The 24890-nt window shown below is 37.5% G+C and overlaps 1 protein-coding gene across 1 annotated transcript in view; it reads right to left on the reverse strand.

Moving 5' to 3' along the window:
* Kcnh5 (potassium voltage-gated channel subfamily H member 5) overlaps positions 1–24890 on the reverse strand; it is a 255124-nt gene that overhangs the window by 61555 nt on the left and 168679 nt on the right. Inside the window, exon 7 of the mRNA XM_059279702.1 lies at positions 10850–11102. Within this exon, the coding sequence (XP_059135685.1) occupies positions 10850–11102 (253 nt within the window). The remainder of the gene's footprint in view (positions 1–10849; positions 11103–24890) is intronic.

Raw genomic sequence — 24890 nt, forward strand, 5'->3', positions numbered from 1 at the left:
TGAATGCAATTCACTGGAGTAGCTAATACCCTCATTGTAACAAATAATTTCAATAACTTTTGCAACATTAACTTTTCCCATCTGATTAGAAAGAGGAAAAACGACGTCTTTTTCTCTCTCCCACTCTTTCTAGGAAAAAATGACAACAAAACAAAATGCAATACCCAAGAATGTGTTGTTATAGCATTTCTATATTTATAACAAATGCAATCCACATTAAATCAAATTACTCAGTAACGTAGAACCTGCACTCCAAGCACACTAAGATATGTCATGTCTCTGTCCTCAAAGCATGACCTTCTCTCTCCACATAGTTAACCTGACAAGGTCTCAAGGTCTGGCTCAAGAGCACCTTGACCATGACTCCTAAGCTTAAGAGACTAAACTGTAGGAAATGATGAGGGATACACACTTGTCATCCCACAGAATAGGAGAAATATTCCCATTCAAGAGTCAAATGTGGATGCATCTTTAAAATTCTAGAATTGCATGAATTACCGATTCACTTCAGAAGCATCATCCCCGAATGCCCAAGAAGACTCCACCATTCCAAATCAGAAGTCCTTAGTTTTACAAAGGGCTTGAGGAAATGTCAAATGTCAATTATCCTCAAAGGCCCTTCTGCTAGGAAGGTTCCCTAAGAGCCCTCTGGCTTCTAAAGTTCAGCCATCTGCTTTCTTTGTTCTGTTTCTGCCAATGAGTGTTAAGATGGAAAAGACAGGAGGAATGTACTCCAGTGGGACAAGCTTTCCTAGAGGCGTTCTGTGGATGATTTGTTTTCTCTGCATCCTAATCACACAGAGGAACAAATACCTATTTATATCGTGCAGATTAAAATCAGAACAGGGGAAAAGAAGAAGTGTTCCATAAAACCCCCAAGCACAATCACACCACTAGAAAGGAAAGTGGGTGTAACCAGAGAAATGGGAGAAAGAAATGGGCATAGAAACAAAGAAGTTGGCCAAGTAATATCACAGATTCTTTGCCCAAATGGGCAGCTGGGAAGCTCTTAGAACATAGCAGAGTAGCAGCAAAGGGGCCAACCTTAACAGGCACTCTATGGTAGATGTAGAAGGCGTGCGAGTTTCTAAGAAGGTGTTCCAATCACCATGTAGATCACATGATCAGCAGAAAATAACCATGATAGCTACTTAATTTATTTTCAACAATCCACTTGTATTTCAACCCACTAAAAATATCCTTACAGTTGGTGTCACTGTTTAATGACTCAGTTGTTTGATCACTACAGTTGTCCAAGGAAATAACATTAGAGACCAAGTAGGTAAATAATCAAGGGACACAGTATTATGATAACCTGGGGAGAGTAATGACAGGTACATCATAATACCACATACTATTACAAAGATGAAATCTGTATGTGGCATTCTCTTTAAGCTAGCAATTCCAAATATACATATTCTTATTGCGTAATCAGAAGTGCTAAACTTACTTGGGAAAACACTCACAGAACTAGTATTCATAATAGTTTTAGAAAGTGTGGTAAGATAAAGGTCAAAGAATAAATAAATTATGAAACAGTAGATAGCCACTAAGTAACATAGATTGCATGAGATGGTATACAGAATGCTCATATTACAAAAATATGAAATCAGTACAATTACATTTTGTATACAACACACCCTACCCCATCACTCATATATATGTACATAAAGTTTACAAGCAAATGAATTAATGTGGTAGCATCTCTCAGAACTATGGGAACAATGCATGGGTTTCTCTTAAATCTGCATGCATTATTTTGTAAATAAAAGATATAAATAAAAATTATAGTAACAAAGATTATAATGCTAAAAACATAAGTTTTTAATAAGACTCTTGATCCACCTCTAGCTTGTTTGGGTTTTATTTGTTTGTTTGTTTTTAAATCTAGTAAGGTAACATATTCTACACTTTCTTCAGACTCTTAGTTTTCCTTAAAGAGATGGAAAGGGAGTTATATTTCTTCAGATTCATTATACGACTCTTTCTCAAATTGCCAATTATAATATAATCTCTGGTCCATTTGTAAGTGATGAACTATCTGATTTCCAGGTATGCTATGCTTTAATACTAACTAATGCATTTGACTCAGTATTCTCAGTTCAAAGAATTAAATAGTTTAGAGCCATCACAAGTAACACACAGGGCAGTGTTATCAATCACAGCTTGACAGTTTTAAAAATGTACCATATGTACAAAAACAAAAGAAATTACAAAAATATATGTAAAATATCAATGAATAAAGACTTAATTCATTTTGAAATAACATACAAAATGCTTATCTTATGATACTAGATCAAAATTGATTAAATGATTACATGGTGAATCTATAATTCATTCATTTCTTTTAGATTTTCCAAATTAATAGACTATGGGTTTTTAAAGTATTCTCTTAGATTATTCTGAATCTTTGATGACTGTGTGATGCTTCCCTGTTCATTTCTGTTATTTGGGGTTGTCCATTTCTTGATTTTGATTAGTTAGGTCAAGGTGCTACTTTCATAGCACCAGAAGGTGCCAAGCAAACATCCAAAGGAGGGTAGTAACCAATAGTCCTGCCCACCCATGATGCTAATAAATCACAACAATGAGCAGCATAGCATAATAACCGAAAGGGTGCAATAGTGGCACCCATACCTTGGCAGTCACCAACAGCTCTGCAACTGGACTTAAGGCCTCTTCAATGAGAGAGAAGTCATGCCTGGTACTAGGAACCCCGCCAACTCCCTGGGGCTAGTGAGGTCATGGTTCTTGAAGAAGACCTACTTTACTAAGTCAGCACAATCCCTAACTGCCTCTAACAGCCATAATAAAGTTTATCAAAATAAAACTAATGTACCAAGACCAAAAGTATTATCAAGAAGTGTACTTTTTAAAGAACGTTTTCATGATAGAATCAAAGTGCATTGTGTAATTGTGCTATGATGTATAGTCCATTATGATGCAATTAACTTGTCAATCAAAAACAAATTTAGATAAAAGATAAAATGAACAAACAGCTAAAAGAAAGTGCATTTTAGTAATAAAAAATAAAGGTTTTGAGTACTATGTTCATCTCTTTTTTCTTTCTGTCATTCCCCAGTTTACTATATAACCTTTATCAAAAAGAGCAAAACCAGCAAACTCATTCATAGATACACAGTAAAATTTTAAAGAATGTACAAATATAAAAATATTAGAGAACTAAAGCAAAATTAACAAATGTGGATAACTCTCATCCTATCCTCAGAATAGTCAATAAATAATCATTGATTGTAAGTGGAGACCAGGAGTTTAAAGATACTCAGTGTATGAGTAGAGTTTCCTCTTATCAAAACAGATGGTTGTTAATTTGTAGGCATTCAAATATTAATCAGGTATTTTGTTTTACCAACTGAAATATTAAAATCTTATTTCTAATTCAAATTTTTAAATTGATCTCTTTTTGAAAATCTAAGGATCAAACTCAGGGGTCTCAAGCATGCTAGTCAAGAGCTCTACCCCTGTGCTTCACGTTCACTCCAAAATCATTTATCATTTTGAAATCATGGATGAAAATATCTATGATACAAAGAGAACAATAAGAAACAAGAATATTAACTCATGACAGACTTTGTCCCCTACTTCTGCTAAAAAATATTAGAGACATATAACAAAATTAACAAACATGAATAATTCTACTCCCATCATCAAAGTTCTCATTGCATAATACTTGATACTAACTATTACATGGCAGAAAATTTCCCTGAGTATATGTGATATATAAGCTGGATATTAGCTTAATCATTTACTTCAAATTTTACTTGCTCTATCCAAGCAAGTCACCTAATATAGTGATTCAATTCACAGCAATCTTCTATTATACTTTCTGGGAAGTTGGTCATCATCCAAATCAATGAATTATTTATCAGATGTGATAAAAACCCATTAAGGCTCTTCTTCTTCAAGGCATATTATAAACTTTATACATTCTGAAAGAAATTAAAATGTGGACATGTGTCAGTATTCATGGGATGCCCAATAAAGATGCACTTTTCCTGCATGGCAAGGATTTTACACATTTTCAGGCAAAGAAACTCCTCTTCATGTTCATGACTATAGAATATCTGATGCTAGATTTGGGGTCAGTTCCTGCTGGGTCCAAGTCACGTCAGCTGTAAACATTTTGGAGCTTAAGCAAACTAGCCCTCCCTCAAAGCCCTAAAATAGGAAGGAATCTCACACTTAACAGGGAAGCTGTTGTTTGGTCTATTTATATTTTCTCAGTTCTTTGCATCGAGCCTTATGAAGTATTTCACTGCTGAACCACAGGAAATGGGATGGAAAAATGGAAATTAATGCTTAACATCCACATAGTAAGAAACTGTAAAAATGGAAAGACAAAACATGATTAAAGGAGTAATACAGGCTGTAACCTGCTTGGGGATTGTGGTACCCTATGGGGCTAGTTAACAACCAGATTTGGTTTTTTATCTTTGACCCATTATCTAATGAGTTGATGATATGAGTTTTTAAATGCATAAAAGTCATCACAATTATTCCTTGGTTAGAGCAACTACCTTACCCAACAGATCTTTTGAACTTTACTTGGGCAGTTTCTTGAGTGTGTTTAGAGCATGACCATCATTCTATTTGATGAGTTTTCCATCCATATTTGATGAGAGTTTACTTCAACTTATAATTCCACATCACAGTCGATTACTGAGGGAATACAGGGCAGGAACTCAAACAGGGCAGTAACCATGAGTCAGGGACTAATGCAGAGGCCATGGAGGAGTCCTGTGTATTGGCTTGCTCTTTGTGGCTTGCTCACCCTGTTTTCTTGTAGCACCCAGAACTACCAGCTCAAGGATGGCACCAACACAGTGAGCTGAGCCTTTCCATATCTGACATCTAAATAAAGAAAACACAACACAGGCTTTCCTAAAGGCCAACCTGGTGAGAACAATTTCTCAGCTGAAGTTCCCTGTCTCAAAATGAGACTAGACTTTGCCAAGTTGGCATAAAACTAGCCAGCAAAGGTATATGTAGGTAATTAATTTGTAACCATGATGAATTAAATTAATATATATTTACTATCTCAGATAGTGAATATGTGCATTTGTTCATGGGGCAGGAGAGTTAAAAATTAACAAAATTTTAACAAATTTTAACAAAAGTTTTAACAAAAATCCCTAAAAACTACAGTAGATATTCAAGAGGAAGTGCATGTAACCAAAACTTAGCACTACAGAAATTCTGCAAATCATAAAGATAGGGGAAAAAAAGGAAAGAAAGGAACAAAGGTGACAGAAACAGCTAGAAGAAAAGTAATAAAATAGCCATTATCCACCTAGCCATAAGAATGCTGAATATAAGTGGATGCAACGGTACAATCAAGGACACAAAGGGGCTGAATGTAATCTCTGTCCAATTGTGGCCAGAGGTGACGATAATAAATAACAGAGCCTAATACAAAGTAATAATAACCGTATGCTGCCAAGAGTCGATAACTTTATCTTTGAAGATACTTAAAAACAGACTTTAAGAACTTATTCAAGAAGACAGCAATGAAGAGATTAAGTATAATGATAAAAGATAAGATAGACTTCTAGAAAAAAGTGATCACCAGAGACAAAGAAGGTCATTGCTTAATGATGTAGAGACCAATTGTTAAGGTTATATAACAGTTGTAAATATATGTAGTGGTGGAGCATATAAATATATAAAACAAATATTCTTTGACAGGAGGAAAAGAAGGAAACAGTAATATAGTATCATTTGGAGATTATAATACCTCACACTCAACAATGGTTTCATTAACACAGCAGGAAGTTAACAAGGAAATACTGGACATGAATGGTATTTACTTAATATATTAGCCAGTCCATCACTATAAGAAAGAATGGAAGTCAGCTTATAAGCTTTATTATGAACACATATTCATAAAACTATTCAACTTTAGGTTTATATTTTATATTATATTTTTATATTATATTTATATTTTTAAATGGACTTTGACTACTTATAAACTCTAAGTGCTATGAAGAAATATTTTAAAGAAGGAAAGAAATACATTGACAAGTATCAAAGCTAACAGCTTTACAGGTATGTTAGAATTGAATCCTTTTTACATATTTATTTGTAGCATGTGTGTACAATTCAGTAAAGAGCATGGTAGAGAAAGTGCATAACACGTGTCAGGCTAACAAGGAAGGCAGCGAGCAGGGTCTGAGCATCCTCATCACCCATGCAAGCTGTTACATTGAATCCTCAAGGCTGGAAAGCCGTGGCGAAAATCCCAAGGAGATGTATGATGCCTTAGGATCATGGCTATGATAACAGAGTATGCAGAACTGGGGGTTGAAGCTGAGGACAGATTGTGGGCAGTGACAGCTTTGAACAAAAACTATAAGAGCAGTAATAATAGTAACTGATAGTAAAGATAATATTAAGAGAATCGAAGAAGAAAGCTGGGAGAGAGCTCAGCTGGTGAAGTACTTGCCTTGCAAACACTTGAGTGGACTCTCCAGAACTCATCTAAAATAAAGCTAGGTTTGTGGCACACACTTTCCAGAGTTGGAAAGTAAAGACAAGGAGGTATATGAGGCCCAGTGGCTGGCCAGCCTCACTTACTTGGCAAGCTCAGGGCAGTGAAAAATGCTGCCTCATAAACCAAGGTGGATGATACATGAAGAATAGCACTCAAGGTTGTCCTTTCTCTTTAGTGCGTATGTACACAGACACAGACACACACATGCATGCATGCACACATCTGTACACACAAACACACACACACACACACACACACACACACACACACACAATACAATAAAAGAACTGGGTTTAAAGAATGCTATGGAGAGGGTTTGAAACTACCAGAAAGACAAACGCTTGCATATCTCTAATGATATTTGCCACATAAGGAACTCTGAGGTAACATTCGGAGCCCTAGACAAAAGATGTCATAAACACCGCTTAAACAGTTAATATCAACATATTTAAAATGAGGCAAACATGTGCTTCAAGAAAAAAAGAGCAACTCTGTTGACAATACTGACTCTTGTCTTCATAATATGTAGGTCAAATCTACATATTTCACAGTTCATTTTTAAAAAGGGCATATGGAGAGAGCAAGGAAGAAGGAAGGTTAGTTCTAGAAGCTTAATGTACCAAGCCCTTGACTTCTAATAGCAAGGGAACAGGGAAAACCATAACCACAGCTAAATGTCACATTTTCCCAGTTCTCAGAGTGGAAAAATATTATTCATTCATATCTTTGATTTGATTTTTTGTTTTGAATAGAATTAAGGTGCAGATTTTGAATTTTGAAAACAATAGTTTATGTTTCCTCTGAAAATGCACAAATGTTTACAAGACGTGATTCTTAAAGAACCAATTCCAAGTAGAGTAAAATCTTGGCCCAGCTCATCTTCCTCATATTTCTAAATTCATTTCCATTTCATCTTTCTTCTCTTATGCCTCCTTCTCCCAAACACCCAAGAGCACCCCACCCCCTCGTCTAAGGTGTGGGATACTAAGCCCTACACATAAACTCACAGTTCTCTTGGGAATTTGAAGTAAAGTTGAAAGCCATAGACAGAGGTTTTCTTAGTTTAAGATTCTAACCCTATGATTCTAAGAATCAATAAAGACAATAGAAAAGAAGAAATATGAATAAAACAAAAACCTAAATCTCAGGAGCAAGGCCTATTGTTGGTAGCAAGCTACTATTTTAACAGTTGCTGAAAGGTACAATATACTTGTCAAGACATTTAGAAGTAACCTGGCTATTTCCACCACACCAACAAATCTATTCACGTTAAGTAATTATAGAGTAGAAACTAAAAAGTAAAAAGACATTAACGAATATAAAATATGTATGCATCATGAACTTAATTTGGAATTCTTTGTGTTTCAGACAAAGTGGGAAGGTCACAGAAAAAAATGTGTGGAGGTGTAAGAACTGAAAAGAAATTCAACTTGGAAAAAGACATCAACTGCAATTATATTCATATGCCCTATTTAGAAAAAAAAAACATCCTGAAACCATCCCCCAGTGTGAAAACGAAGGTATTTGTTGACTGCATTTTTTTTTATCTTTCCTCTAATTAGTAATGCTTCAGAACTTACTCATTAAACTGTTTGGCACTTTGGACACACAAAAGAATTATGCCCTACCAAGAGACTGCATAGAAGCCAGGATCCCGAAGAGTAAGAATGCACCTGCTTCTGAATCCAGAGGTTTGAATTAATTTTAAAATGGTCTCCCTTCTCTACTCTTCCTTTCTCTATAGCAAATGCATCCATAACAAGAAAAGCAAGGCTGCTGAAGGAAGTTATAGAAGATCTGACCACTGACTTATCAAGCTACAAGGAAAGGGAGAAGTGAATGGGGAGAAGAGGGGAGAGAGGGGGAGGGAGTGAAGAGGAGAGAAGTGGAGGGGGAGGGCAGGGAGGGGAGAAGAGAGGAGAGGAGAGAAGGGGATGGGTCCAGGGTGATAGGAGGAGAGGGAGGGAAGTGGAGGGGAAGAGTTGGGAGAAAAACAGAAGGTGAGGACAACAAAGACTGACTACAGATTACTTGCCACCTGGTGTTTTTTGAAATTTCTTCCAACTTGGAATTATTTCAAAGTAAGTTAATAAAAAATTTAAAAGGAACAAAAAGAAAGGAGAGAGAAAGGGAGGGACAGTCATCGCATGCCAATGTGACTGGTGAGTTAGCTAGCATCCACCTCATCCTCCGCGCCTGAAGCATTGTGCAGGAGTCTTAAATGTTAAAAATTGTACCCTAATTGCCTCTTAGCGGAAGTCATCTCTCTTAAAGTCCCATTAAAAAAATATAAAAGGAAGAAGGTTGTCAGAGAGGTGTCCACCAAGTTTGACTATTAACTTAGATACAAACAGCGTCTGAATCCCAAGACTTGGGAGAAGAAAGATCAAAAATACACACTCAAAGAAATAAAATGTGCCAGGCAGATGACGGGACTGGCCTGGACCCCGGGAGTCCTGTGTTCATTTTTAAGGTGTCAGTGGGCAAAGCCAGCTGCCATTTCCTTTTCAAATGCGAGGAAAATGCATTTTGTCCATCTCACTGAGCAAATGGCTCCATTTTAACAGTCCCAAGCCAGAGGCGCTGTCCTCACAGCTTTGTCCAACCCTTTAGAGGAGTTACCAGGGTGCAGTGGGATGAAGTAAATGAAGCCAAATAAAGGGTAGAGTCCGCAGCACTCACTTCCGTACCATAATATTTGATGCCTGTTTTCCCAGCATCCCCTCCTGACAAGGTCATTAAGGAAAAGACGAATGTGTCTGTTCAGGGGTTTTATTTTATCGTCCTCCTTAAGCAAACAAGAGTGGTCATAGCACGGATATGCTTCATTTTACCACAAAGGGCTGTTCCGGCGATGTACGGATTTAGGAAAGATTCTGCCTCCTTTAGACTCCAGCAGACAAAAGCTAAAGGTAGCATCAAGTACCCCCAGAGGGCTGATTCCCCAGTACCCTATTATTTCCTTGCAATCACATTTAAAGAAAAAGAATCCCTGCAAGAGACTTCACTGTAGCCATAATATTATGTTCAAACAGTTAAAGAAAGCTTTGCAAACAATGCTATTCCATTCTTTGCAGCCCCGATCCATTTTTTCTACTACTGTTTTTATAGAAACCACTTTCCTGTAAAAGGTCATTTCTTCTCCATTCTGAATTCCATATTTTCTAAATAATTGTACTTTTTGAAATCAGGGTTTTTTGGGTTTTTTCCCCCATTGGATTCCACGATTCCACATCGGCTTTCATCTTTGCTTTCGTGGTTTCTAAAACCCACCAGTCAGTTTTTTTTCTTGTGAAAATCAGTCAGGCTACAGTAGTTTGACCTCGGTAGCAAAAAATAAAAAATCCAATAGTTTAAAGATTGAACTCATTTTTCATGAGACACAAGCCGTGAAAAATATGATCAAAATGGAGTTGACATTGTGCGACTCTAAGTTATTTTACTTGAGAGAAACACAAGGGGTGATGTTCGTCTGACCTCTCATTTCTTCCTTTTTTATCTGTGTGGATTCCATGAACCTGCTGCAGGTACTGGAGCAGAAAGTGATCTAGAAGTTCATTCAGCGAGTTTGTTTACTAAAATGTGCATCTTACACTATAGTCACTGTGTGTGAAGTTGTTATTGTTGTTGTTGTTTTATTCTGTCAAGTTCGTGGAGTGTTACTGCCTTTGTGTTACTCTATTGGGATCGTTACCTACTAAGTGTCTGATCTTTAGGATAAATTATTGTCAACCAATTGATTTTCCTGCTTAACGAAAACAGATGAATGGGACCGGCTTTATAAACCTAAATTTAATTTCCTCCCATTGCGCTCACTCCTGGGAGTCTCATTAGCCTCCTCAGCACCATCTTCTTCAGGATTCACCCACCTCAAGGAGGCAGAACCATAGGGTGTAAGATAATGTGTACTCAGCCCTCACTTGATTACTAACTAGTTGGGCAAGTCTTCTTTCTCAGGCCTTGGGGGGCTCTTCCCTAAAGGAAGGGGCTGAACTGGATAGATCTGTTGCCCTCCAAGACCAACTCCTTGCATTGCTGATCAGAAAAGAGTTCCAGAAGTAAATTCCCACTTACCAACAAGGGTGGACAAAGCCCCTTTAGATTGTGGTCAGCTTTTGTCTAAGTGAATGTAATTCAACCCTACGTTCCAGGTTAGCTGTGACTGAGACTAATGTTCTTTGCTGAAACAGCAACCAGTTTTCACTGAAATTCATCATCTCATTAGTGACCCTATTTCTAAAGTCACCAAACAGGGGGGATTTCTGTTTAGAAACTTGAGAAGCTGAAACTCCAGGACTGTGACGCATTTGTTACTACATCAGGAAAAGTTCACAGTACCTAAAATAGCCACCACTTCGTCATCCTGGATAACTTCCAAGGACCCCGACACCACAAAGCAGAGGGCATCCACACTTTCTCCAGCATGGTAAATCAGGTCCCCAGGAGCACAATGAATGGTTTGGAACTCCACTGCCAAGGCACGCAGACACCCATCGCTGGCCAATCGGAATGCAGGGTGTTCGTTAAAAACCTTCCTGTTCAGATGAACACAGATGTCGGCTCTCATGTCCTTGGGACAGATGGAGAGGACCTGAAGAGAGTGAGAAATGAATAAGTGAAAGAGAAAGATAAAAAGTCTATTTCAGAAGAAAACAACTTCACAAAAATGCTTACTAAATACTACGTCCACTAGACAAGGTGCTAGGCACCTGGCCAGTCCTCAAGTAAATTGGGGTCTAGTGAGATGTACTGATGTACATGTAGACATCAAAGCATCAGATCTCATCACAACACAGTCCATGTCACAGCACAGCACAATATAGTCAACACTTGAGGAGAAAATGTTCCCCTATTGTAATAGAAATCTTGAGAAAAAAAGCTTGGCAAAAAAGTTCTTGAGAAGAGCCTTGGCAAAAAAGTTATGGTCAATTCTGGAAACATGTGCATACAAGTAACATTACACAAACTGAGAACATTACATTTATTTATTTAGAAATATATGTGTGTGCTTAAAAATTATATATATAAACAATTATAGAAAATGAGGCCATGAATTTGGAAGAGACTAGGGGTTGACTAGGGAGGGTTTGGAGAGAGGAAGAGGTAAATAATATAATTATACTATACTCTCAAGTCCTAAGTTTTTAAAATAATAAAAAAGTTATTATCCTCAATGTCAATTAACATAAAATACTAACATTCCTTTCAATCCAAACAATAATTTAGAATTATTTTATAACTACATCAAGAATGAATATTATATGTTAGCAGAGACAGGAAGTAGATACATATTAGCTGACTGTAAGAAAATAAAATCAACAAAAATGGCCCAGCAGCTCAACATTCTGAAGGCTCATATAACATCACTCTTTGTATTTCTTCAGTCTGAAAGATTTTCCTTCTATAAAAAAAAATGTCCAGGGATAGAAAAGGGTTTGAGGCACAGACAACCAGACAGATCTATAAGCAGGACAGTCTTGCACATGCAATTTTATTACAAAAGTTTCTGGGTTGGAGGGTAGCAGAATTCGAGTTCAAGGTGCCCTAGAGGAAGGACAAATGGCAGAAGCACATCTGGAAAACAAGGTGTAAGGAGCTTTCATTGCTTGTAGCATTTAGAAACTTATGTTAAAATGGATATTATCACTTTTTAGAGTATGTTTTTATTCTTTTACATACAGATCATGGCTTGTAGTTGCCTTCATCCCCTCCTTTTCTTGTTGAAATCCTTCTTCGTAACAAGACCCCCCTCTAATTTTCAGGTTGGGGTACAATGAGTGTTATTAGGGTTGCCTGTATGGGTATGGGTGGGAGGTTACATACTGCAGCACATGCAGCTTACCAGTAAGTAGACCACTAAAGAAAACGGCTTCCCTTCACCACAGCAACGATTAACTCCCAATAGTATCTCTGCAAGAGGTGGGACTATCATCACATCTAACCAAAGAATCTCAGCAGTCAGGACTGTCCACCTTGTAGATACATGTGAAGGCTCTTTCCCCTCCCCCTTGATAAAACTAATTTTAATAAAGTTTTGCTTTTATAGATTTCTATCTTCCAAGGATAAAGCTAAGTTGATTCCCTCATCCAGTTATAATTAATAATATTTAATATAGAATGGTTTTCTTTCTTTTCTTAATTATGTTCTAACTTTGGATTCCTGCCCTGCCCCAAAGCTTGAAATATCCCAACTATTCCTTTTATTTGTCTTACCATAAATGTAAATACTGGCTGCTTCTTTTCAGGAATGACCTATCACACAGTGCAACTTAAGTATACTTATTGAATTCTTTGTTCTTTATCTTTCCTATGACTACATTTCATTTCATATCACAATCCTCTCCATCGGCTTCCTTTTCATAATTTTTCAAATTCCTACAGACAACAGACAACAGTTCACATACCTTTCAAATTCCCTTTGAAGAAAAGAATGCCCTAATGGAGCTTAAAAAGCAATTAGTACCTCCCCATTTTAGCAGTTTCCAATGATGACAATCAATATATCAGCCTTTAGTGAGTTTTGACAATACTGATCATTCAACAGGTACTTACTTAGCTTCTACAGCTTCTACTATGTGTCATTATGTTAAATCCCCAGATATGTATAAATAGACATTATCCTTGTTGTAGAGGAGCTCACAATGAGGTCAGAAGACGGACTTGAAGAGCCGGTGACAGAGCAGTAAGGAAAACAGAATGACAGGGACACAGGATCACAAGCTACCTATGAGTCTTGACTTACAGCTTATAACGTGAAGTCCTAAGGCTGGGTTCAAGAGGACATAAGCCCAGGTTCAGCTCAGTCATTTACTAGCTCTATGGTCTAGGACAGTGGTTCTCAACCTTCCTAATGCTTCAATCCTTTAATACAGTTCCTCACGTTGTGTTGACCCCCCAACTATAAAATTATTTCATTACTACTTCATAACTATAATTTTGCTACTGTTATGAATCATAGTGCTTATTTATGTTTATCTTATATTCAGGATATCTGAATATATATATGACTGACCTTGAATTTACTATGTAGTCCAGGCTGGCCTCAAACTCATGGCAATCCTCCTGCCTCAGACTCCCAAGTGCTGGAATTACAGGCATGTATCACCCATTTTCATGCCCTACTTTCACTAGTTATGTTGATTGATGGCATATATGTACAGTTGCCATAAAGTGACAAGTTAAACTAAGTGTCAAAATGACCAAGCAGAGTCACATCCAATGACAAGCTCCCTCTCCAACCTTAGAGAAACCATCTTTCTGACATAATGTGTATGCTATCAGAATTATAAGAATATTATTATTTTTCCTAGAAATGATGCTATTCATAACTTTCTCAGGCAAAAAAATGTAGTTTTAAGTGACAGAATAAAAATATCATTCAAGATAACCCTCACATGTAGTACAGTGGTTCAAATTGTAGTGTATTTTGCCGTGACAGTCACATCCAATATTTTCCTTGGTAGATTCTCTAATGGTATCTCACATTTACCAGCAAATGAAATTATACCACAGTGGAGAAGATTCAGGGTAAAAGTGACTTCTGTTCATCTCCAGTGTGTATTATGTCTCCCTTCATCATGTTAGCATATTAATAAATTAGATTCTTAATTAAGAGAAGCAATAAATTTTCCCTTGGAAGAGCAATGAACTATTTAAGGAATCATTTCTCATCGCACTGAAAATCAACTCTGAAAAACAGGTGAATGCCATACTTTGAACTCTAAAACATTTTTGTATTATTTATGATATCCATTAAACTCAAGGTCAAGCAGTACAGTAGCAGACATCTTTCAGGATCCGAGGGTGTGGCTACGGATCTCTCAGTAAAATAAATATGACCGTATTATCTCTGCTTTCCTAAAATGGCTTGCTTCCCCACCAAGGAAAGGCAAAGTTCTAACCAGGCTTTCAGGGCTCTCTGGTGGGACCCTGACCCTTTCCCTCTTTCCTCACAGACACATTTCAGGTGCACGTTTCTCATCCTTCTCAACTTGCCATTCACCTGGTGATGCTTCCCTCTTGATTGATGGGTCCCATCATCGTTTTCTTTGCCTCATCATCTCAGATTCATCCCTCTCTGCCAAATGCAATTTCTATACAGTTCTATTATGGAAGTTAGGATTGTATTAGAAAACAAAACTAAGATTAAAAGGTCTTGTGATTTGTTTGTGCTGCTGTTGTCAGTGGCAAAAAAAAAAAAATCAATGAAAGTATTGTCAGAGCGTTCAAACATTTATTTTCCAGCTTTGAAATAATTCTTTAGTGTTTTTCTAATGAACCTTTATATTATGCCTAAGGTATAAAATAAAATAAAAGCAACTTTAGCTGTGAGGAGCTCTAAGGATGGATTCTCCATAGAGCACACATTCAGTCTCTCATTTAACCATAGATTTTGAGCATTGGTTAAATACCCAGGTCCTCAAAGTCTTGAAGAAAAACTATCACCATGCCTGTTCCCTGGAGCTTACAGTCAGGCACAGTTGAAAAATCACTGTTTCTCATCCAATGTCCTGTTTACAGATAAGACAGATGTTTTTCCTAAAGGCTGTGTGGTTTGCTGAGATCATTCTCAACAAATAACTAGCAAAATCTCTTTAGCTTCAGCTTTTCAGCTGTGCTTCCAAGTAAAGCTGAACCAGGAATAAAATACAACATCCGTGCCCTCTGTTGCTTTCTGGTTATTGACAAAAACAAAAATGCTCATTTCTAAAAACAATTTAAGGTGCAGGTAATCAAATCTACAATCTAACAGAAAAGCACTAATTTCCCACCACTACCACTGAGCAGACACGATTTTGTTAGAATTTTTTTTTTCATTTCTAAATACTTGCATGTAGCTCACAAATACACCACACACTTGAACATGTCAGTAAAGGCACAAGAACTTATTGCTAAGTTCCTTATACCATCGTGATTTCTACTAAGGGGAAGTCATCTCTTATTTGAAATGCAAGTTATCACCCATAGATGAAAAGGCCCTGAGCTACATACTTAGTGAGCATTTGATAAACATTCCTCTTTTTGGGTCCCTTCTTCTATCACATTCATCCATTATGACATTAGTAACTCAGAAACCTTAGGAAAGGAGGCCGAAATATACTGACACAGAAGCCGAGATGCTACAGCAGGATGCTCTGAGGAAATGGCTACCGTGAGAGTCAGTTTTATCCCCTCTCTCGCTCACTCTCCTGAAGTACCTACAGCCATACTCTAACAGTTACTCTACACGATATAAATAATTAAAAGCACTAAAGAAATCAAATTTTTCCACAATTTGTACTTATTTATGTTGTTATTTTCATAAAACTTGAATCTCTTTTATTTCCTACTATCATTCTTCAAAATCATGTAATCAATATTTAGCTCATCAATACTTATTTTTAAAAATGAAGATGGAGTTCATTAAGAAGAGAATGTCTTAGTATAGATTGAAGCATTGGCATTAAGAAAGAAAGAGATGGCTTCATGGTTGAGACCCCTTACTGCTCTATCTGAGGACTGAAGTTTGGTTCAGCAACTACAAGGGGCTGAAACTCCAGCTCCAAGGAATCCAACACCTCCTTCTTGCCTCTGTGAGTAGACAGGCACACCACACACACACACACACACACACACACACACACACACACACTCACTCACACACACAGTAAATAGGCACATATAATAAAAAATTTAACAAGAAAAAAAGAGACAGGGAGAGTTGTATGTAAGAGAAGCACACTGCTGTATGCCTTCATGAGGGAGAGTGGCATGGAATGCTTACGTATAAACCTACTTTCAGTCACTGCAGACCCATAGTTCCCTCACAGTTACAATGCATTTAAACCTTGTGTTGTAATTAGGGAGCAGGATTTCCATTTTTCACAAACCAGCAGTCACTAATCCCCTGTTAAATCAGATCATCAAAATATGGACTTTTGAAAACCAGTATGTAAAATATAAAAACATCTTTAAGACACTTTCCAAATTGCTTCTCAGCAAAAGTGTACCAAATTACTCAGGCCTGCTGTGTGTGAGAGAATTGTATGTGTTTTTAATAATCTAATGCTTAAATCTCCCAGATGAGTGTGAAAGAGAAAATGGCAATTTCACCTGGAAGGAAAACAGAATTGCACAGTATGGGGAACAGAAGTAGAGAGAGCTTCGGTCTTAGTGGAGTTCTGCCTCTACTCCTAGCCCTCTGCTCACAGACTGACCACAACTGGCATACAGGAAACCAGTCTCCAATGTGCAAGTGGACACAAGGGCCACAAGGCAGTGAATTGGACAGGGCCTTGTCCTGAGGACTCTTATTGCTGCAAGATAAATAGTTCAATTGATTATCTATAAAATCCTGCGTCAGGAATAACATAGAATGTTAGAGCTTTTAATAATAATGGACATGTGAAAAATGACCTCCTGATTTTTCTCCCTAGAATATGCAAAGGATGTAAATACATTAATGACATTCTGACAGACTGAAGCCAATGCTGACAGACTTCAAAATCCTTTCTGTTTTCACACAAGTCAGTCATGCACTGCTAATAAATCTCTCCTCAGGAGTCCTAGAGAGTTGCATCAAGTTAGAGAAACCAGTGGAGGAAGTCAGGCAAGTGACATTTGGACATGCAATATTTTTATACTCTTTCCTAGAAAAAAGAAGCCCTAAGACCAGAAGAACCTGACGTGCTTCACAAATGTACTGCTCTGGTTCATTTGGGGGAAAGTAAAGAAAGTTCAATGAGTGGGGTGAGGAGAGAGGGAGAGAGACAGACAGACAGACAGAGGCACAGTCATGTAGAACAGTGCAATCAGTGCCTGATGCTCATCTGCCAGTCTCCAGGGTGTCAGACCTCCAAGGAATTAAACTGGGAACAAAGTAATGAGATGATACTAAGGCAAATTAACTTCCCTTATTTAAAAGTAAAAGGTCACATTTAGCAACTTAAGACTGCTATAACTAGTGAAGAATTATACGTTAAAACCCACTGGTTTCACATCAGAGGTTCATTTCCTGAGAATGCTCCAATCCTGAAGCAAGGCTCTTACTGTAAACCTAGAGAGAGGCTATCCTGTTAGGTTTCCAGGGTCTGACTTTTAGAGTGACCCATGCAGCAGGTGGAAAAGAGAGCAAATGCTGCCATTAGCTTTCAACTCTCCTATGGAGCAATAGCTAAGGACACTTGTTGTCAAGCCTGAGGATATATCTTCATGTCTGAGTTCAAGGCCCAGAACATATATGCTAGAATCAGAGCACTAATTATCCTGTGACCTCCAAGTTCACATATGAACACAATTAGTATATATACTATATGTGTGTTTGTGTGTGTGTCTATAGTCTCCATGTGTATGTGTATGTGTGTGTCTACAGTCTTTGTTGTCCTGATCAAAATCTTAGCTATTATATGCTAATTTATATGCTGAATTTTGACTAAATAAAAAAATACTTTTCATGTGAGAAAAAAATCTTTAAAAATTCGGAAGAGATTTTTTTAATGTACTTGATTGATTGCCCCATAGAGTAGAAATGGTAGTCTTCCTCCTGACCATGACTTTTTTGAAGTCACCCATGCCGAGGGTGGTTTCCGGCTTCTATGAAGCAATGACGCCTCCTGCCCATGAAAACAGGAGCAGAAGTATCGCTGTGGGAATGTTGGTGAAGGTTGGACACATTTATACCCTAAGACCTAATAATTCTTCTAGGCATATACATAATAAAACAAATATCTGCATATATCTAGCCATATGGTTAAAAATAGAAGAAAAAAAACAAGAAAAAAAAAAAACAGGGCCATCCCATTTGTGGCCTCACAATAGACCCAAGCTGAAAATTACCCATACATACAGAAACTTTGACATCAATACACACATTGCAGCATTTTCATAAGTTGGACTAGCATTCAGCAATGGAAGTGTGAGAAGGAATCATAGAATCAATAAATTGATCCCATCAACATAAAGCTGACTGAAAGAGCAAAAAGGAAAGCTTATGCAGTCTGTTCATATCAAGTTGAAAGGAGGGCAAGACTAGTTATTGGGGCTGAAAGTCCAGATGCAAGTGACTTGGGAAGGCAGCTTAAGTTAGTGTCTATAGAGTGCACAGCAAGGGGACTTCTGGGGTTCTGGTAGTAGGTTTTAGGGGATGGTGGCTACATATGAATGATCACTTTTTGTCAACATCTATAGATCTGTTCATTGAAAATAGCATTTTCAATTTTCATCATTTTGAAATATTTCAATTTTAAAGTTTAATTTAGGAGCAGAAAAGATAACTGATTAAGAACAGTAGCTGTTTTTCTGGAGGATCCAAGTTCAGTGGCTTTTTTCTTTTTTTATGACAAATCTTTAGATAGTTTGGCTAAAGACACACACAAAAAGTACAAATAAATACATTTTTCCTCAAAAAAGAAAGGTATGAAAATTTGTTTGAAAAGTCAAGTTATCTCTTGGCAAACAGATATTATTTAATGATAGACGGGGAGAAACAGACATGAGAGCTGCTGAATCCTGAACATAAGAGTGTCTGTAGCAGTGTGGCCATGAAATGGTCTGTGTAAGCATATTGTTTTTTAACTAGAGAATACAACTCAAAACCCCTACAGATACTCATCAGCTCCAGTTCCCAAATGTTTTATAACCTGAAAAACACAAACAAGCCTCAAATATACAAAATTAGATACTCAGGAAAGGTCACAGAGTAGTAAAAGGAGCAAAGGATGTGTGGGTAGATCTGTTTTGTATTTCACCCTTAATTTCCCCCAGATTTGAGATATTGCTGTATAAACTAATATAAACACATTTTCCATATATGTGTATATAAATTTACATATGCATGCATACTCATGCATATGTATTTATAGATCTAAGACTCTAGAGTATACGAAAAAGGAGCAGAAAGTTATCTTCAAGGGACTGAAAGTTATGAAGTGGAGGAAAAACTAAATGAAAAAAATTTTTAGGGTACTGTCAAGGGAGTCATTGAAATTACACTGAAACATTTTCAAAAATCTGAGACTCATACAAATTACACATATTATGTGAGTGAGAAAGACAGAGAGAGTGTGTGTGTGTGATAGGTATAGCGTATTAAACAATGATGTATTGTAAAAACAGAAAGCTTCAAAGAACATAAGCTTTTCATCCCATTCTCCAAATGTGCTGACATTTACCAAAGCAGATCCTGGTCAATACGTTTCTACTGAGAAAGGTCCATTACATTATTGCACATAGGTCAAAGATGATAGCAATATTTGACTAGCTTTCTGCTTAACCAAAGCTGTCCCTATTAGTAAAGTTTGCCTGAAGAATTGAGCTCTTAGGGATCTGTGACATCAGAAAAAAAAAGTATAGTTATTTGAGAATTTAGATGTACACATATGCTTCCTAGAATTTTCCTACAACATTAATTTTGCACAAATGAAATGTAAAGAGCAGCATATAGACTATACTATGACTTGGACATGAACTGCCTCCCGACAGTCTCGTGTGCCAGGTGGTTAGCCACTAGTTGGTCAAGCTCTTCCTCAGGTTCTGGTAACATCAGCAGGGAAAAGATAGGTCACTGGAGTTGTGTGCTTGGGGGCATCTTGTCCCTTGTCCATTGCTCCACCACAGAATCCCACCATCATGATGTCCTACATAGGACATGGAGCCCAGGAAAACATGCAATGAATTCTCTGCAACTGTGAACCAAAATAAATCATTCCTTTCTCTGGTTGCTTGTGTTAAATTTCATTATAGTAACTCAGCAGTTATACAGACTAAAATAATAAAATGAGCATAAAACGGGTACAGAAAATATCATCTAAAACCAATCGAATGAAGAGGTAAAGGCCAGGCTAAAAGAAAATATTCAATACACACACACACACACACACACACACACACACACGCACACGCACACACACATATATATACATATTCACATCCATAAGTACAATGTAATATATAATAAACACTATATATACTATTAAAAAAAGTCCCACTAAAATACAAATGAGGGCAATGAGAGGCAAATATGTTCAAGGTATGCTAGAAACAGGTATGAAAATCTCACAATGGCACTCATTATTCTGTACAACTAATATATGCTAATTTTAGAACTCCAAACATATTTAAAAAAAAAAGTATGACATCTTGGGATTTAGCCTGGTTGGAGAGCTTTGGGTTCTACATGCATTTGTGTATATATCTCAATCAAAATTAGGGGATTTTTCAGATATTCGTCCCTTTAAAAAGCCTTTCCTCATATTATTTCTGCACCTTTAGTTCGTGAAGCCTTCCTACCATTTCTGTGGACACACTTGGTGCTGTGCAGCAAGTCCCTTGGCTTTCTTTACTCTTTTTTCTCCTCTACCTGGATAGTTGAGCATGTATCTTGAGTTCACAGGTTCTGTCTCCTTGATCAAGTCTGCTACTGAGAGTCTCTACTATAGTTCTTACATTCGTCATCCTTGTTACGATCATTAGAGCTATCTCATTGTTCTCAAGGATTTTTTTTATATAACTTCAACCTAAAAACTGACTCACATTGTTCATGTGGCATTTTTCTAGTAACACACACACACACACACATAAGTGCACACATATCTGCATGTGTAAGCACGCAACACATCAGGCAACATTATTTCGTCTTAAAGTTATAGGAAATTCTGCCCTTTGTGACAAAAACATGGTGTTAGCCTTGAAGACATTGTATTAAGTGAAATGAATCAGGCAAACACAGGTCAGTGACACGTGACATCATTTGGATGTGAAACCTGAAGAGGAACTCAATTCGCAGCGGTGGAAAAGTGGTACTAGACGCTGTGCAGTGAAGAAATGGGAAACTGTGGAAAACCTTTCTTAAAGCCGAGATCCATGAGAGAGTGATCATGTCCAGGGGATGGCCCCACCCCCAAGAGTATTTAGACAACATAAATTAAAATTGATGGTCTTAAAAAAAGAAGACAGATCCATGAGAAGTTGGGAGAGGAGGGGTGACTATGACCAAAATACATTGTATGAAATTCTCACAGAATTAATAAAAATGTTATTTAAAATTTTGTAAAAGGTACACTGATGACCTAAAGTACAATGTGGTAGATTTACACAATACTATATTATACTTATAGCTTGCTAAGAGACTAATCTTCAGTATTCCTAACACAGTCAGGTAAGGAGTAAGGAGTCAGGCAGGTAACTAGGTGAGGAAATGGTTTTGATTAATATAAATAGATACTACAATTACATTTGTCATGGTACTTATTCTACAAGGCACAAACATATCAAAGCATCACATTTTACATTTTTTCAATGTGCATCATTGTCAATTATTTCTCAATATGCTAAAGTAATTTTTAAAAGTAAAATAAAATTACTAAAGAAAATATTTCAAAACCGGGTGGTGGTGGTGCACATCTTTAATCCAAGCACTTGGGAGGCAGAGCCAGGTGGATCTCTGTGAGTTCAAGGCAAGCATGGTCTACAGAGCAAGATCCAGGACGGGCACCAAAACAACACAGAGAAACTCTGTCTCGGAAATAAAAAGAAAGAAAGAGAAAAGAAAAAGAAAAAAGGGAAAAAAGAAAATACTTCAAAAGTTGCTGAAGTCATTAAGTCTGGAAAATGTGCATTTAAGCCACAATAGGATACCAGGATGCCAATAAATATGGTTACCGTGTAAAAAGCTGCTAATATAGCAAGGTTCAGGGAGAAGATTGAATGACCAGGACTCTCATGTAGTCTGGGCTAAAAGTAGAGTGGTACTCTTTTCAAAGCTCTGTCAGTCTCAATAATACTAAACATCCACCACACTGTAAACCATCAATCTTGATCAAGGTACATAGAGTATAGATAGGTTTTTAGAAAAAATAAGCCCAAGGATTTCATGCTGCCATTGGTCACAGAAAATGCTGAACATCTCCAACTTAAAAAACTAATACTCATTTGTTTGTAATAGCCAGAACATGGAAACAACCTAGATGCCCTTCAACTGAAGAATGGATAGACAAAATGTGGTACATATACACAATGGAATACTACTCAGCAGAGAAAAACAATGACATCATGAGGTTTAGAAGCAAATGGATGGATCTAGAAAAAATCATCCTGAGTGAGGTAACCCAGACTCAGAAAGACAAACATGGTATGTACTCACTCATAGGAGGATACTAAATGTGGAACAAGGATGACTGGACTGCTACTCACATCACCAGGGAGGCTACCTGGAAAATAGGACCCCAAGATAGACATGGGGATCACCCAATGACGGAGAAATGGAAGAGATCTACATGAAAAGCCTGGACATGAGTGGCGGTAATGAAGGGCGAGGGTTGAGGGAAAGAGAGCTTGGGTGAGTGGGAGATCCTAGCTGGATCAACAACAGAGAGGGAGAACAAGGAATAGGAGACCATGGTAAATGAAGACCACATGAGAATAGGAAGAAGCAAAGTGCTAGAGAGGCCCACAGAAATCCACAAAGATACCTCCACAACAGACTGCTGGCAATGGTCAAGAGACAGCCCGAACTGACCTACTCTGGTGATGGGATGGCCAAACACCCTAATTGTTGTGCTAGAAACCCCATCCAACAACTGAGGGATCTGGATGCAGAGATCCATGGCTAGGCCCCGGGTGGAGCTCTGGGAGTCCAATTAGTGAGAATGAGGAGGGTTTATATGAGCGAGAATTGTTGAGACCAAGGTTGGATAAAGTACAGGGACAAATAGCCAAACGAATGGAAACACATAAACTATGAACCAATGGCTGAGGGGTCCCCAACTGGATCAGGCCCTCTGAATGGGTGAGACAGTTGATTGGCTTGATCTGTTTGGGAGGCATCCAGACAGTGGGACCGGGTCCTGTGCTCATTGCATGAGTTGGCTGTTTGAAACCTGGGGCTTATGAAGGGTCGCTTGGCTTGGCCTGGGAGGAGGGGACTGGACCTGCCTGGACTGAGTCTACCAGGTTGATCTCAGTCCTCAGGGGAGACTTTGCCCTGGAGGAGGTGGGAATGGGGGGCGGGTTGGGGGAAAGGTGAGGGGGGCGGGAGGGGGGAGAACAAGGGAATCCGTGGCTGATATGTAGAACTAAATTGTATTGCAAAAAAAAAAAAAAAAAAAAAAAACAAAACAAAAAAAACTAACACTCTGAATTATTGCAAGATCTAAAACTAGTTGAATCCTGAAATAATGTTAAAGGTTTCATGCTTTGGAATTTCAGGTTTCAAATTACAGAAATTTAAGTGGTAAGATCTGTGCAAAAACAGCAAAACTAAAAAAAAAAATCTAAAAGTCTGAAATACATCCATCCCCAATCATGTCAGATAAGAGATCGTCAACCTGCAATAGCCTAAAATTAGAACCAGCCCCGATGTCCATCAGCCATATAATATGACAGCCTTTGTCAAAGTCACATAATTCAGCACTACAAAATGCTGTGTGGGTTCAAAATATGAAGTTCACTGTCAAAACAGTGATTACAGGAAACAAAACAAATACATACCAACTGACTGAGTGGTTTAAAAAGTGGTAAATGTGTACAATACATTATTCAGTTATAAATGAAATTAAATACTAATGCATGCTACAACATGGAAAAATCTTCAAAGCATGCTAAGAGTAAGAAGCCAGTCACAGAAGACCACAAATTATATTCTTCTCCTTATAGGACAGGTCCAGGATATGTAAACTCACAGAGACAAGGAGTGGTTGTTGTGGGTCCAGAGGAGGGATTAATAGACATCCCCAAAAGAATTTGTTTTAGAAATGATGAAAATGTCTTGGAATTAGATGCTGGTAATAGTTGTGGAATCTTGTAAATATACTTAAAAACCATTTACTGTGAATTTTATAATAAGTGAATTATTTCTCAATTTTTAAAATAATTATTTTAAAGGAAAGGATAAGGCCCTGAAGAATATTTAGACATCAACACATTTTTAGTTCTGACCCCAGTGACATTTATATGATATTTAAATATATAGAAGTCATTTGTCCACTTATGTGTGATTTGCTTATATTGTGCATGTATGTGCATCTGTGTGTGAAATTTTCTATGACAAAATTACATATGAAATATCATTACCCACACTCTCCAATATAAAAAAAAATATAAACAGGGCAATTTGTTCAAAATTAAGTTGCATCATCAGTAGACTAGAATGTTTTAGAAGCTTGAGTGTCTAATGTTACTCCCTAAGTGTATGTGCGTAACGGAATGCCCATCACTAGTGGAACACATATGAGTTTGCATCAAAAATAGTTCCCGATAATTTCTAACACATGTGCCTGTCTTTCTTACCAGGAAAGCAATACAAACTATTAAGCAGTCAAATTTACAAAGAAAGGCTTCCCTTTTGCCGCACAAATCCTGCTTCCAGGAAATAATAGCATCTCAGAGAGGCGGGAGGGTCTAAGTA

The sequence above is a fragment of the Peromyscus eremicus genome, chromosome 14 (genome assembly GCF_949786415.1).
Source record: "Peromyscus eremicus chromosome 14, PerEre_H2_v1, whole genome shotgun sequence".
Lineage (NCBI taxonomy): Eukaryota > Metazoa > Chordata > Mammalia > Rodentia > Cricetidae > Peromyscus > Peromyscus eremicus.